The sequence below is a fragment of the Beta vulgaris genome, chromosome 6 (assembly GCF_026745355.1).
Source record: "Beta vulgaris subsp. vulgaris cultivar EL10 chromosome 6, EL10.2, whole genome shotgun sequence".
Classification (NCBI taxonomy): Eukaryota; Viridiplantae; Streptophyta; class Magnoliopsida; order Caryophyllales; family Amaranthaceae; genus Beta; species Beta vulgaris.
Genome location: NC_079207.1, coordinates 47,620,864 through 47,637,077, shown reverse-complemented (window position 1 = coordinate 47,637,077; position 16,214 = coordinate 47,620,864). Strand labels below are relative to the sequence as shown.

At 35.0% G+C, this 16,214-nt stretch overlaps 1 protein-coding gene across 5 annotated transcripts in view; it reads right to left on the bottom strand.

Annotated features, from left to right (window-relative positions):
- LOC104896713 (potassium channel AKT2/3) overlaps nt 1–16,214 on the bottom strand; it is a 52,589-nt gene that overhangs the window by 21,973 nt on the left and 14,402 nt on the right. For all 5 annotated transcript variants that reach the window (XM_010683482.4, XM_048647407.2, XM_010683484.4 and 2 more), the window contains 2 exons: nt 15,396–15,554; nt 15,176–15,233 (listed from right to left, as the gene is read on the bottom strand). In XM_010683482.4, the coding sequence (XP_010681784.2) occupies nt 15,176–15,233; nt 15,396–15,554 (217 nt within the window). The remainder of the gene's footprint in view (nt 1–15,175; nt 15,234–15,395; nt 15,555–16,214) is intronic.

The following is a 16,214-nucleotide window of genomic DNA, read 5'->3' as shown; positions in this document are numbered from 1 at the left end:
GGTTCACAAGGCAACCAGGAAAGGAGCATTGTGAGGTTCTGAAGAGAAATTCTTTGCTACCTTAAATATACGTTTGATGTTTGTCTCATTTATGGGAATGATACATAATGATGTTTATTAACTAATTATTCTAATTTTGATTATGCTGGAGATGTTGATAGTAAAATATCCATGACTGGTTATGTATCTACTCTTAGTGGTTCTGTTGTTAGCTAGAAGGCAATGTTGTAGGCTACAATTACTTTGTCTACTACTAAAGCATAGTACATGGCGGTGATAGAAGCTACTAAAGGGGGAATATGGTTGAAGGAGCTAGTTAGTGATCTTAGTCTACATCAATATCAGACTATATTATGTATTTTGACTGTTAAACTGCAATATGCCTAGCCAAGAATCAAGTACATCATGAGAGGACCAAACACATTGATGTAAGATATTATTTTGTAAGAGGTGATAAAAGAATTGAGGTGATGGAAGAAGGTACCGCTGATAAACCTACTAATATGGTCACTGTTGTATTCACGGTTTTAATGATGACAAATAATGTTATTGAGTCGAAGAAAATAAGTTGAGTCTAGGAAATTAATTATGTAATTTCGAATTAATTTTATATTGCCTAGAGTGTAATTTATTTAATTATAACTTGAGGAGAAATGGCTATGAGTTTAACCAAGTCAAGTTATTTAAAGAAATTACTTCCTATATTCGAAATATTGTATGTTATAATTTGCTTTGAATTAACCTAATAACATGGATTATTATTTTGAATAAAAGTAATTACCATGATATTTGTTTTGGATTATGCGTTTGTTATTATCCTACAGGTTGAAAGAATGAAACCATTGAAGACGTGCAATAACAAATCGGGCTATAATGAAGGAAATAAACGCAAATCAGGCTGCAGTTCATAAGTTCTAGGGAGACTGGAAACTGACTGACCAGTCAGCTCCTACAATCCAGGAGACTGAAAACTGACAGACCAGTCATCTCCTAGAATCCAAGAGATCTAACTAACTCCCAAATATACAGCCTCAACAACAAACTTCACGCTGAATATGGAAGTAATGGGAGAGTGTACGTGGATTTGAATGTGGAGTTAGTGGGAGAAGATCATGGATAAAATGGCTACATTAACGATTAGATCATGGGTCACTTCTAATGCCCATGTCTGCTTAGTGGAGCAAAAGTAGGAGCTGTTGTGGTCTTCTATATATAGCTCAACAATGAACCAGAATAAAGTAACAACTTTCCAGATTTATTGTATTATTTGTAAGGAAGTTTATTTCGGTTTTAATACTCTTCAAAGCAATTATTCTTGTAATACTTTCGAGTGTTGGGTGAGTGAGATTTAGAGAACAAAATCTTATAATCAAGAGTGAGAAAGAGAAGACTTCTAGTAAAGTCAAGTGAGGAAAGTCACGTGTTCAGGGGGAATAAGGTGACTGGGAATAGGTCCCTAGAGGAGTAGAGTGAGGATTGATTTATAATAAGTTATAATAACTATTATAAATAAAAGAGCAAGGTTTCTTCCTAAAGAATTGAGGAAGAGAACCTTGTTAAAAGGATCTTCTTGTGTTCTTCCTTATTATCTATTCTCTTCATTTGCTTTAAAGTTTTATTTTCCGCAAAAAGTTCGAAAATCTCCACAACTACAATTCACCCCCCCTCTCTTGTAATTAATCTAGTATTTATACTAGACTAATAATTGGTATCAAAGCCCGGTTCTTCCAAAATCAGTTAACACTGAGGAGCTAGTACCTGTAATCATGAACACTACAAGAGAAAGGCTAGACGAAGGTAACTTGCCGAACACCAATGTATGTTTTAATGTTATTGAACAAGAGTTACCAGAACTTAAAAAGAACCAACTTATTAAATTGCTTTTGGAAAATTTGGATGATTACAAGGCAATCTGCATTAGAGAGGAGAATATGGAGAATGCCTTGGAAGTCACCAAAGAACATTCAAACTGGCTTACAACTTTAAACTCAAGTGTTGGGGAACGGTTCTTTAGATTGTTTGATGAAAACCGACGTATTCAAGAAGCATATGAAAAGGTTAAAAATGAAAACTACTTCTTGAATATGTTGATGGTAGAATTGAGAGTAGTCATTCCTGAAGGAACCAGTTCCCCTAAAAATACCAGAACTAATTTCGAGAAGTTGAAATCTGACAATGAATTTGTTTTAAATGAAAATCTGGTACTTAAAGGAAAATTAGAATCTTTAAGAACCAAACTTCATGATCTAGTTAGATAAATACAAAAATATAAAAATAAAGGAAGAAATGGACCAGGTTTCAATCATAAGAAGAAAAGCAAAATGAAGAAGTATATTCATCTGCCATGCAACCGAATATGTTTTTACTGTGGGAACAGTGGTCACTTAGTATCTGACTATTCCACACCAGAGAAGAACATATTGAAAGGAACACTCGCTTATTTAAGCAAGTGTGGAAAATTAAAATAAGCAACTCAAACCCGATAGAGGAACCCAAGTCGGACTGGGTTCATACCAGTGACTTATTGTTTTGGATACACGCTAAAGTGAGGGGGAACAGCCTGTGGTACCTCAATAGCGGTTGTTCTAAGCACATGACAGGGGATAAAACCAAATTTCTCTCACTTTCTGTCTATGAAGGAGGAACTGTGACATTTGGAGACAATCTTACAGGTAATATAATAGCTGTAGGTAAGGTTTGGAAATCTCAGTCACACTCCATAGATAATGTATTTTTGGTCGAGGGTTTGAAACATAATTTACTTAGTATTTCTCAATTTTGTGACAAGGGGAACAATGTGAAGTTTACTAATGAATGTTGTGTAGTAAGTGATGTAGGTACAAGTACCAACATTCTGGAAGGAACTAGGAAGGGAAACACTTATGTTGTTGACCTGAACCTGGTTCCTAGGAACAATCTGACTTGTCTAAGTGCGATAGATGACGAACCTCTCCTTTGGCATAAAAGACGTGGTCATGCAAGCATATCCTTGCTTCATAAGCTAAGTAAAAAGGACTTAGTTGTTGGTCTTCCAACAATCAAGGTCTCAAAACGTGAAGTTTGTGGCGTATGTGCAAAAGGAAAACAAGTTAGATCCTCGTTCAAACCAAAGAAGATGGTAAGTACACAAAGTCCACTTGAATTGATTCACATGGACTTATGTGACCCTGTACGAGTCCAAAGCAGATTAGGTAAGAGATATGTACTAGTCATAGTTGATGGTTTTTCAATATGCACTTGGGTTATTTTTCTTCACAGCAAAGATGAAACTTTTGATGAATTTATGACCTTTGGTAAAAGAATTCAAAGGGTAAGTGGTTTTAAATTGAAACATTTACGATCTGACCATGGTAAGGAGTTTGAAAACACCGAGTTTGATGATTTTTGCAGTAATGAGGGATTAGATCACCACTCCTCTGCTCCCAGGAGCCCACAACAAAATGGCTTGGTAGAAAGGAAAAATCGTACTTTGTAGGACATGGCTAGAAAAATGCTAATAGCCTGCAATCTTCCAAAAAACTTTTGGGCAGAGGCAATCAACACAGCTTGCTATATCATCAATACGGTCATGCTGAGACCTATTACCTTGAAAACCCCCTATGAGCTTCTCAAGGGAAGAAAACCCAATATCTCTTATTTTCGAGTCTTTGGATGTAGATGCTTTATACACAACAATGGTAAAGTTATCTTAATAAAATTTGATGCAAGAAGTGATAAGGTTGTTTTCATTGGTTATGCTATAAACTCTAAAGCCTATAGAGAGTATAATAAAAGAACAATGTGTGTCGAGGAGAGTGTCCACATTATCTTTGATGAAACTAACTCTCTGCAGGAACCATGTAATGATAATGACTTTGAGATGGGAGTGACTCGATCTGAAGAGTCAATCAACCTTGATGAGGAACTAACTCCTGCAGGTACCAACATAAAGCATATTCCTTAAGAAGAGATGAATGTTCCTGATCCTAATCCTCAAGGGGAACAGGCAGATGAAGGAACTCCTGGTAGAGAATCACAGGAAGAAGAATTGCATCCAGAGAACGAATCAGCAGAAGAACCTCAAGCAGAAGGCACAAGAACAAGAAGGTTTGACCGAAAACCTTAGAAGCACCTAGACTGCCATCCACTAGAGGTTATCATAAGTGATATTGAGAAAGGAACTCAGACAAGATCCCAACTTAAAAACTTATGTGCATTCCAAGCCTTTCTGTCCATGACAGATGCTTTAGATCATAATGAAGCCCTACTAGAGTCTGGCTAGATCAATGCCTTGAAAGAGGAACTGAATGAGTTCTAGGAACAAGGTCTGACATCTTGAGACCAAGCCTAAGAACTAAAAGGTGATTGGGCTGAAATGGGTTTTTAGAAACAAGCTAGACTATGTTGGGGACTTGGTAAATCGCAAAAGCACTTCTGAAATTGCTCAGTTCCTATGAATAAGCTTAGTCTCTTGGAGTTCAAAGAAACAAAGCACTGTTGCACTCTCAACAACTAAGGCCGAGTATGTAGCAGCAGCTGCTTGTTGTTCCCAAGTATTGTGGATCAAACAACAGGTACGCGGCTTTGGCATTAAATATAAGTCTGTTTCTATTTTCTGTGATAACACTAGGGCAATATGTATTTCCAAGGATCCAGTACATCATTCTATGGTCAAGCATATTCATATTAGACATCACTTCTTGAAGGACTATGTTGAAAAAGGTCTTTTAAAAGTAGAGTTCTGCCCTACTGAGAGTCAAATTGGAGATATCTTGACCAAGCTTCTTTCTAAAGATAGATTTGAAAAGATTCACTTGGAACTAGGAATGATCATAATAATATGAAAATGTCTTTATATTTATCTACCTAAGTAATATTCTTTACTAAGTGTGTCATGCAATTTTCATGAATTTTATTCATACACCTTAGTTATGGTAGATAACTCATATTAGTCTCATAATATTTCCCTTAGTGTCCTCACTAGTACTTTGAGAATAATACAATACTTGTACAACTTAGTTAGAAGGTATCACAAGCATGAGTTCAAATATTGTTCATTCTTTTTCTTTCTTTTTTTTTCTCGCATAATTTTTTCCATTTTCTTATTCACATTTCATACGTTGCATTGGTTCCAAATATAAATGCATGCCCTTTTGAAGAATTGATTATCTAAGAAAAGGTAAAGCACCATAATAAATGAACTCTCTTAAAACATGCATAAGAGCCCCCTTCATAAACACTTCCCTCCATCCCATCATTACTTGCGCCTACTATTCACTATCAATATCTCATCACTCCCAAAACTTCTCATCTACTCTCTCTCCCCTCAAAACCCTAATCTCCATGGCACCAAAGCGTTCAAGCACCGAAAGTATTCCCCTTCCACAGGAGAAAATACCTCTTGTGGAATATTATGAGAGCGGAAATTAAACAGAGGTCTCAAGCCAAGAATCCTCTGCATGAAATGAAAAATCGGTGGAGTTGGAACATTCTTCCAAGAAATTGGAAGATGAAATTGAGGAAGAAGAAGAAGTAGAAAGGTAAATTAAAATTCCCACGAAAAGAGGTAAAAAATCGAAATCCTCAAACTTTTTGATTGGTTTTTGTGTGGATTTGGTTTGATGCAAGAAAGTAATTAAGTGGACGAAATTTCTTGAAATTGGTAAATGTCAAAATTGGTCGGGTATCTTATGTGTTGATGAGGGGTTGTATGAAAATGAAATGACCCAATTTTGTTCCAAGTTTGTCAATACAAATGGTTTATATATAAGTGTTGTTGGGGTCATCTAGTTCAATTTGATGAACAAAAACTGAGTCAGTGGTTCCATGTACATGCTGTTAGGTACGAGGAATATGTGAAGGGGAAGGCTAAATTAAATGTGGCTATTGCCAAAAATGAGAAAATTTTGAAATTTTTTGGTTTCCATCCCTCTGATCTGTCTATGGACCAAAAGGACCTAAACCCTTTACACAAATTTCTTTTTTAACTAGTTTAGCAGTTCCTTGTTCCTCGCACCTCAAAAAGAACCCAAGCGAATTTACTTGATTTCTCCCTCATGTACTGCGTAGCCAACAACAATCACATAAATCACCCTGCCCTAATCATCACTCACCTCACTCATTGCATCACCCACAAAATTCGCATTGGTTATGGAAATATTATTTCCATAATATTGAAGAAGTGTAAGATCAAACTGCCCTCCAAACCCTCTTTTACCTTAGAACCGGAGAATTCCCTCACCAAATACACCCTCTTTCGCCTAAGCTTACGAGTTCATGGGGGTATGTTGGGGCTTTGAGGTTGAAGAGGTTAAGGTTAAGGTGGAGATGGAGTTTGAGCCTGCTAACAAGAGGACGAGAGAAGAGGAAGAGAGAAGAGGAAGTAGAATATGGGGTCAAGCAGTCTGTAAGGAAGAGCCAGAGACTGGCTGAACCTAGGAGGAACCCAGCCAGTGGGATCATGATTGATCTGGAGGAGGATCAAGTTCCTTCAGGAACAGCTACACAAGTTGTGGACTTTCCTCTTCTGTCTACTGCGGGTCTGCATGGGTTACTCAAGGAGCTTCAAGCTTCAATTGCTCTACTGGAAACAAGGGTGCAAGCAACGGAGGCTCGAATTGTACATCAAGATGTCCAGCATGATCAACTTCTTCATGCTATGAGCAAGGGTGCCTCCAACATCTGTACCAAGATCGATATGTTGCTACCTCCATTCCCATTCACGACCTTCCCTGATCCCAGTCCCTTCTACTATAGACTTTCTATATTTTGATTTTAGGCTGTATATTTAACGAACGATTGCAACACACTTTATTTTGTCTTTTTCTTGTGGAAATCACAAGAATTTTAATCTATGCATCTTTCCTTTCTCTATTTTTTCATCTTCTTCTCTTTTGCTTTCAAAACTCTGCTCCTGATATGCTACTACTCTGTTGTGCTTGTTCCTACGTTTATTACTCTTGGAACGTGTGGATGGCTAATATTATGAGATAGTATGTTAGAGCTACTTGCCTTAATTTAAGATTGTTGATTCTACTAGTGCTGCAGGTTTCACTACTTACTTTTGATGATGACAAAAGGGGGAAGATGTATTGGCACTTGAAAAATCTTTCTAAAACTTTCCTTAGTCTCTACTGCTTTTCTTGATGATCTTTGTCTTTGTTCCTAGTCACAGTTTAGTGTCTTAGAGTTTTAATTAGTGTTAGAGTGTCTTAGGGTTCTCATATCATTAATTTCTTAAGTTCATAATTTCTTATTTCTTTCTTTTTATTTTCTTAATTTTTGCCAATTATTTGTCATCATCAAAAAGGGGGAATATTGTTGTATTCACGGTTTTAATGATGACAAATAATGTTATTGAGTCTAGGAAAATAAGTTGAATCTAGGAAATTAATTATGTTACTTCGAATTAATTTTATATTGCCTTGAGTGTAATTTATTTAATTATAACTTGAGGAGAAATGGTTATGAGTTTAGCCTATTCATGTTATTTAAAGAAATTACTTCCTATATTCGAAATATTGTATGTTATAATTTGCTTTCAATTAACCTAATAACATGGATTATTATTTTGAATAAAAATAATTTCCATGATATTTGTTGGAGTATGCGTTTGTTATTATCCTACAGGTTGAATGAATTAAATTGTTGAAGACATGCAATAACAAACCGGGCTATAATGAAGGAAATAAACGCAAATCAGGCTGTAGTTCCTAAGTTCCAGGGAGACTCGAAACTGACTGACCAGTCAGCTCCTACAATCCAGGAGACTGGAAACTGAATGACCAGTCAGCTCCTAGAATCCAGAAGATCTAACCAACTCCGAAATATTCAGCCTCAACAACAAACTTCATGCTGAATATGGAAGTAATGGTGTTGAGTGTACGTGAATTTGAATGTGAAGTTAGTGGGAGAAGAACATGGATAAAATGACTACATCAACGGATAGATCATGGGTCACTTCTAAAACCCATGTCTGCTTAGTGGATAGATCATGTTAAAACCATTGCATATATGACAATGACAAACCTTGGCTTTACAACGGATAGATCCTGCACAATCGTAGTAGAGTAACAGAGGTGCTATGTGGCGTGTATACATTGTCACGCACGCCTTTTAAAACATCTATATAGATTATATTTCATTTTCTTAATCCAGTTTCACACTTAATTTCCCATTTTTTTTAAATCTATATATCTTATGTTTGTCTTTTGCATTCATCTAACAGTTCTCTTCACGCCTCAAAGTTTTCATTTGTTAATGTGTTTGTTGGGTTTGTGTGAAAAGTGAATTGTAGTATAACATATAAATTTTATTTTATTTAATTATTTTTATACATTTATAATATGCTTATTATTGAAACTTCTTGAGGTGTTTTTGTTTCATAGAAAAAAAATTAGATTGAGACCTGTAACTAATTATTGCATATATTTTTTGAAGCTAGAAATTAGATTATCTTGAGTGTTTGGTGTTTTGCCTTATAAGAATATAATCATAGTAATTTGAAAGAAATTCTTACTACTATAATTGCATGCTATCTTATACTAAGGGCCCAACTTTTAATATTAGAACAAGACCTTCAAAATATTTATTCTAGGTTCCGTTAACTTTTGATTTCTAGCTTCGTCCCTGCCTATAACTCATAACATGAAATTCAAGCAGAATGTATAGAACTACGTATCAATTAAGGAAATCTTGTTAGAAATACGAGATATGATATATTTTCCGATACTGATTATATCTCGTATCTCTAACAAATCTACTAGCATGTCAGATAACTTATTTGGATATATGTTGGGATAGTCCATATAAAAGTCACCTCATCAGTTATGAGTTATGAGATGATGGTGGAATACCATAGAAGAAGGAAGCTAGAAAGGATCAACCGATTGTTCTTATAGACCTAGACGAGGCTTACGGTATGGTACGGCAAGACGTGCTTTTGTGAGCAATATCAAAGAAGGGCATACCTAGTAGATATATTCTCTTATTTATGGACAGTTCGTGCATTGACTTAGTATAGTTGATTTAAAAAAACTAAAGTTACTAACAAAAGTTATTCTTAATTTTCATATGTGCATGGTATATTCAGTGGCGGATGTACTGCTATGAAAGTGGGGGCACGTGCACCCACTTGCTAATTTTTTTTTGAGATTGAGTATTTAAAAAAATAAAAAAACTGATAAAATAATGTTAAAAATCAGTTGAAAGGACCCCACTAGGTAGAAAAGATATCTCGGTAACTAGCATTCTTGAAAAAGTTAGATAATTAATGCTGTACCAACTATCCTATTTTCTAGGAGCTTGAAAAAGTCAGAATTAAAAAAAAAACCTTTTATTCTTCCATGTTTGCGTACAGCTACTACTCTACTACAAAGTCTATGACTCAACTTCCTTTCTCTCTTAAAAGCTCATCTAATATTTTATATTTTATATTTTTTTGTGAGATCCATCAACATCACCCACCAAATCAATTGAAGGACTAAAACACGTCAACACAAGTGAGTTTTTTTTATTTATTAATTTATTCAATCTACAATTCAATATTTTGTCATGCGTGATTATTTTTTAGGATATAAATCTGATTTTTTTAATTGCACAATCATTTTCTATAAATTATGATTTGCATGTTTTTTTAATTAACTATGATTTATATGTTATATAGTTATTCTAATTGTTTGTGAAGTAAGTTAGACAGTCAACTAATAAGTATATACATTAAAAATCTAAACTTTACCACTTTGATATTATTAGATGTTTTCTAATATCAGTTATATTATATTATTAAAACTAACTTTTATAATTAACTTTGATTATATAGATTATGGACAAATTTGTGATACGAAAAAAGGCACGAACACAAGGCGGCCCTAGTGAAAGTGGACCTAATTTTTGCAATGCACTTCCCAAAATGAAGCAAGTTGATTTGCAAAATCTTCCTGTTGATCCGGGAGAAAGGAAACGAATTTCAGATTATCCATCTAAGATACAGAAAGCGGTGAAGCAAAAGTATATTGACATTGGCCCTATCCAACCTCGTAAGCATAATTTTCCCCGGAAAATGATTGGAATAAGTTGCGGAGATTTAATCCAGATTGGTATGATGATTATAGTAATTGGTTAGAATATAGCATAAAAAAGGATGCCTTATTTTGTTTACCATGCTACTTGTTCAAACCCGAGGGCAATAAAGGTGGGGGAGATGCTTTTGTTGTTAGCGGTTTTTCCTCTTGGAATAAAAAGGATAGGTTGGACTTACATGTTGGAGACCTGGAAAGCTCACACAATAAAGCCGTTGAACAATATGAAAATCTTAAAAATGTTAAGGCATCTATTGAAACCGCTTTTAATCCACCTCGAACACCACAAATGAAAAATGATTATAAGACACGTTTGAAAACATCAGTGATTTGTGTTAGATATTTGTTACGTATGGGATTGCCTTTTCGTGGTCATGATGAATCTGATGAGTCAAATAATAGGGGGAATTTCATTGAACTTGTCAAAGTTGCAGCTTCTCTGAATACTGATATTGATAATGTTGTATTAAAAAATGCTCCTGGGAATCTTCAAATGCTTGCCCCTAGTATTCAAAAAGATATCGTAAAAGCATGTGCTGTGGAAACAACAAAAGTTATTATTGAAGAACTTGGGGATGACTTGTTTGGTATTTTAGTTGATGAATCTAGTGATGTTTCCACTAAAGAACAATTGGCGGTTGTGTTATGCTTTGTTAATGATCGGGGGTTTCTTATAGAGCGGTTTCTTGGGGTTGTCCATGTTGCCAATACATGTTCTATATCTCTGAAATCTGCTGTTGAATCTTTATTAATGGAACATGGCTTGAGTTTGTCAAGGATACGTGGACAAGGTTATGATGGAGCAAGCAACATGCGTGGTGAATTTGGTGGCCTTAAATCACTAATTTTGAAAGAAAATAAATCGGCTCATTATGTCCATTGTTTTGCTCACCAATTGCAATTAACACTTGTAGGAACTGCAAAGAATCATGTTGATGTTATTTGGTTCTTTGATGTTGTTTCCGATATAATTAATGTGATTGGATCTTCTTGTAAGTGAAGAGATGTGCTTCGAGAAATGCGTGCAATGAGACTTGCTGAGGCAATAAATAATGGTGAGATCAAAACTGGAAAAGGGCTAAATCAAGAACTTGGACTCAAGAGACCAGGTGATACAAGATGGGGATCTCATTATAGATCATTGTTGAACTTGGTCGAGATGTATCCAGATCTGATTGAGGTGCTTGATTTCATTTACAGTGATGCTTCGTTTTCAGGTCATAGGAAGAATGCACGTGGGATAATGACTTCATTATGTTCATTTGACTTTGCTTTTATCTTGCACTTAATGATAGATATTTTGGAAAATCATAAATGAGTTGTCATTAGCTTTGCAAAGAGAGGATCAAGATATTGTCAATGCGATGCACTTGGTGGAAACATCAAAGAAACGCCTCCAATTGTTGAGAGATGATGAATTTGAAGAGTTACTCGAGAAGGTATATCAATATTGTTATGGTCATGATATTGACATACCTAAAATGGATGATATTTATGTGACTCCAGGAAGATCAAAGTGAAGAGCTTCACAAATCAGTTTTGCACATCATTATCGTGTTGAGGTGTTCTATGCTATTATTGATTTGCAGCTTCAAGAGCTAAATACTCGTTTCAATGAAATTAATACAGAGTTGCTTCTCTGTGTTGCTTGCTTGATTCCAAAGGACTCATTTCATGCTTTTGATGTGACAAAATTGGTAAGAATGGCAGAGTTTTATCCATATGTGTTTGATTTAGGGGATGCTAGAGCACTTTCTTCCAAATTGAGAAACTATATCACTGATGTGCGACAACGTGATGAGTTTCAAGGTCTTCGGGGTATTGGCGATCTTTCACAAGTAATGGTTCAAACCAAGATGCATTTGATCTATCGATCAGTTTATTTACTTATAAAGTTAGCATTGATTTTACCTGTTGCAACAGCAAGTGTGGAGAGAGTCTTTTCTGCCATGAAGTATGTCAAGTCCGAATTGCGCAATAAGATGTGTGATGAATTTTTAAATGATTGTATGGTAGCATATATAGAAAGAGATATATGTGCGACCATTAGCAATGAAACTATTATGCAACGGTTTCAAAGAATGAGACCCCGTCGAGGAGAGTTACCTTAAATGTGGTATTGTGGTTAGTTTTTGAGATGGTTTATATATATATATATATATATATATATATATATATATATATATATATATATATATATATAATATTATATATATATATATATATATATATATTGTGCTTCAATTTTTTTTGACGTTTTATTTAAATAATAGTTGTACACAAACTTTTTTTAAAATTATATTGATATTAACAAAGTGACACCGCTATTAACTTTTTCTGGATCCGCCACTGGGTACATTAATTTATACTTGTGCCTTAAAATTATTAAGAAGTTCCAAGTTCCTGAGTTGGAACTGCAAATGAGAAAAGTCACTCTTTAGGGGGAACTCCAGAAGAAAAACATTAAAATCTCCCGGTTTAAGTAATGAGGGAGAGAGAGTTGAGGATGTGGCAACATTGGATGCATGGGAAGAAGTTACCCACTAATGGGCATTTTAAGTAACTTGGGTAGATCTTAGAAAAATATTGACTTAGACATGACTCATGGAATTTAGTTAGGGTGGCTTAATGATCAGTTCGAGTGTTCTTTAATTTCAAAAATTAGAATTATGTAGTACTAATTCATGCTGCTAGCCTGCTAGGTGACGTTAGCATATATATATATATATATATATATATATATATATATATATATATATATATATATATATATATATATATATATATATATATATATATATATATATATGGTCAGGATTCGATGAGAATGGATCCTTATGTGAGAACAGATTTATATTTAGAACATACACCAACACTTTTTAGAACATATACAATACTTGTTAGAACATACTTAAATTTTTGTTTTTAGAACATATTCAACACTTTTTAGAACACATGCTATGATTTTAAGAATAATAACTTGTAGGACCTATCTCATAACTTTAAGAACATGAACCCATCTTTTTTACATAAGAACCTAATCAACACATATAATATTGATATATTTTCAAGCCCATGTCCTAAAAGATTTCAATGTTCTAAAATATTTTAAGTGTGTCTCAAATTATTTCAAGTATGTTCTAAATTATTTTTAACATGTTCCAAAAAAGAAAGCAAGTAATTTTCAAATAATTTCAAGAAATTTCGGTGTGTTTTTGGTAATTTTCAGTTGATTTTTTAAAAAAAAAAATCCAAAAATGAAGACTTAAAGGATACAATAGTATCATATTTAATTTTTTTCATAAATCTATAGATTAGGAACATAAAAACTCTAGTTTAACTATTTAGAACATAACAAAAACTACATAGAACACAACAAGAACTATTTAGAACACAGTGGAACTATTTGGCATAATTAGAACTATTTAGAACTGAACCATGATTATGTAGAACACTAAAAGAACTATTCAGAACATTAAAACAACTATTTAGAAAATATGTTTTACTATATTTAGAGCATAAGAACAACCACATAAAACATCCTTTTTTTATTGTCAACAAAATAATCACAAAATTTAAATCAGAGAAAAATATGTTACGAAACATTTGCTCTAAAAATTTAAGTATATACTTCCTCAAAAAAAAGTTCAATAAATATGTTGTTCTAAAAAGTGTTGTGCATGTCCTAGAAATTTAAGTTTGTTTCCTTACAAAATTCAAGTAAGTTCCCTAAAAAAATTATGTTGCTATTAAAAAGTGTCACATATGTTCTAAAAAGTTAAGTATATTCCCTGAAAAAAAGGGTTCAACATGTTTCTCTAAGACGTTTTTGCATGTGTACTAAAAAATGTTACGGTTTTTTCACTATATATCCCAAACAAATTTTTTTGGCACCATATACCCTTTCAAGTTTCCAAATTCACCATATACTGTTCAGTTTTCAAAAAATGCACCCAATTACCCTTAATGACTAACGCCGTTAATGTCTGTTAGTCATTAATCCCTAATCTCCTCCTAACCGAAGTTAACTAACCTAAATCCTAATCCCCCCCTTATAGCCTAATTAATCCTAAACCCTATCCTAATCTCCTCTCTAACCCTAGACCTACCCTAACCACCCTCCCCCACCCTACCTCTTCCCCACCCTAGCCGCAACCCCCTTCCCTTTCTCCGGCAATACCACCCCCTCCCCTTTCATCAGCAACCCAACCCCCCTCTCGCTCCCACGCAGCCACCACACCCTGAACCCAACGCCACCACACCACACCCTGAACCCTCCCCAACACCAAATCAAGTCGAAGGAGAAAAACAGAGACCGTCGATCTCCCTCCCCTTCGAAAAATTGAAACAGGCGAGCAAAACAGAAGAGAGATTCGAAAAACAGTGCTGCGTTTTTCCAGCGAAACAAAGGAGAGAATCCAGTGGGGTGATGTCCGACGAAACAAAGAGAGAATCCTGTGGGGTGCGAAAAACAGTAGTGATGTGGGGTGGGGTGCGAGCATCTGGTGGGGTGGGGGGTGTGAAAATCCGATCACGGGTGGGGTTTGGGGTCAGGTGGTGGTGGGTCAAGTGGTGGTGGGTCAGATGGGGTAAGGGTGGGTTAGGGGGGGTGGTGGGTTGTGGGATGGGGATGAAGGTGTGTATGGGATAGTGAGCTTTTAGGTTTAGGTTTTTTGGTTAGTTAGGTTTAGGGTTGAGGGTTACTGTTAGGATTTAGGGTTTAGGGTAGTTAATTAGGATTACAAGAGGATTAAGGCCTAATGACTAACGGAAGTCTAACACCATTAGTCAAAAGAGTAAGTTGATGTATTTTTCGAAAAGTGAGGGGTATATGATGAATTTGGAAAGTTAAAGGGTATACGGTGCAAAAAGAAGCTTGTCAGGGATATATGGTGAAAAAACCGAAAATGTTACGTATCTTCTAAACTTAAATCTGTTCTCACATAAAAAAGTGTTCTCACATAAAAAAGATGTTCTCACATAAAAAAGATGTTCTCACAAAAGTCTTTCCCCATATAAATATGTGTGTGTTTATAGTTTACTAAAACTATTGTACTCATCTCTTAGATAGATTCAGCATTTTAGGGAAGAAAACAAATTAGCCAACTGTAACTTACGAAGAGAAGCCTTGCACATCGGACCCAAAAGTAGCTGAACCTGATGTCTTTCTCAAGCCTACATGTTTAAATTTAACCAATTGAAAAACAAAGAAAAAAAAAAAGTGGCAGATCAATTTATTTGAAGCAGATTAAGAAATATGGCTTAGGAAATTGGAAATGCCATAAATCAGTTGTACAGTTGTACTACATGTAGTGAATAGATGATAAGTTTTATTACCTGGTGAAGAATTGTTTGACTCGTCTAAGTCGCCAGAAACGTAACAATCCTAAAAGATAATAGGAAATGCTCTCTTTGTATTTACCCGTAAACATCAAAGCTAATGCTTCATAAGGTATTGTTGATGCCAAGTCCATTATAAACCATGTTGATAAATACCTACACCGTTCACTCAATCAAAGTTTTGTTAAAAGAAAAACATCTCTACACCAATTAACAGTTTTGGTTTAGGGCTTAATCATGCATGCCCCATAAGTCCATAATTATATTTCATAGTAAGTAACCTACACTAACTAATATGACGGGATCCAAAAAAGAAAACAAAATCTAAGGGTAACAAGCCAGCTATTTGGTAGCAGTTTTGTTTGGGTCATGTTCAGGTAATTATTGAGTTAGTCGTCGTATCATATGAGTCCTTGTAGGGAGTTGTTCACTACTTATGAGTAGGTAGATGGGGGTAATATTTCAACGGCTAACAGTGTAGTTAGCAAGACAATTGGAATTGGCTCAATCAAGTTCCGGACACATGATGGTACATTTTGCACATTGAACAATGTTAGGAATGTTCCATAGATGACCAAGAATGTGATTTCACTTAGTTTATTAGACAGTATGGGATTCAGTTTCAGAGGTGGGGTAGGGGTGGAGTTATGTATGTCTGTAAGGGTTCAAAGGATGTGTTGAAGGGGGTCAAGTGTGAGGTTCTATTCTCTCATATTAAGCGATGTTGCTTCATCCGAAATTCAGAAGGAGGATATGACCAAGCTATGACACATGAGACTTGGGCATATGAGTGAGTAAGGGATGCAAATCCTCTCC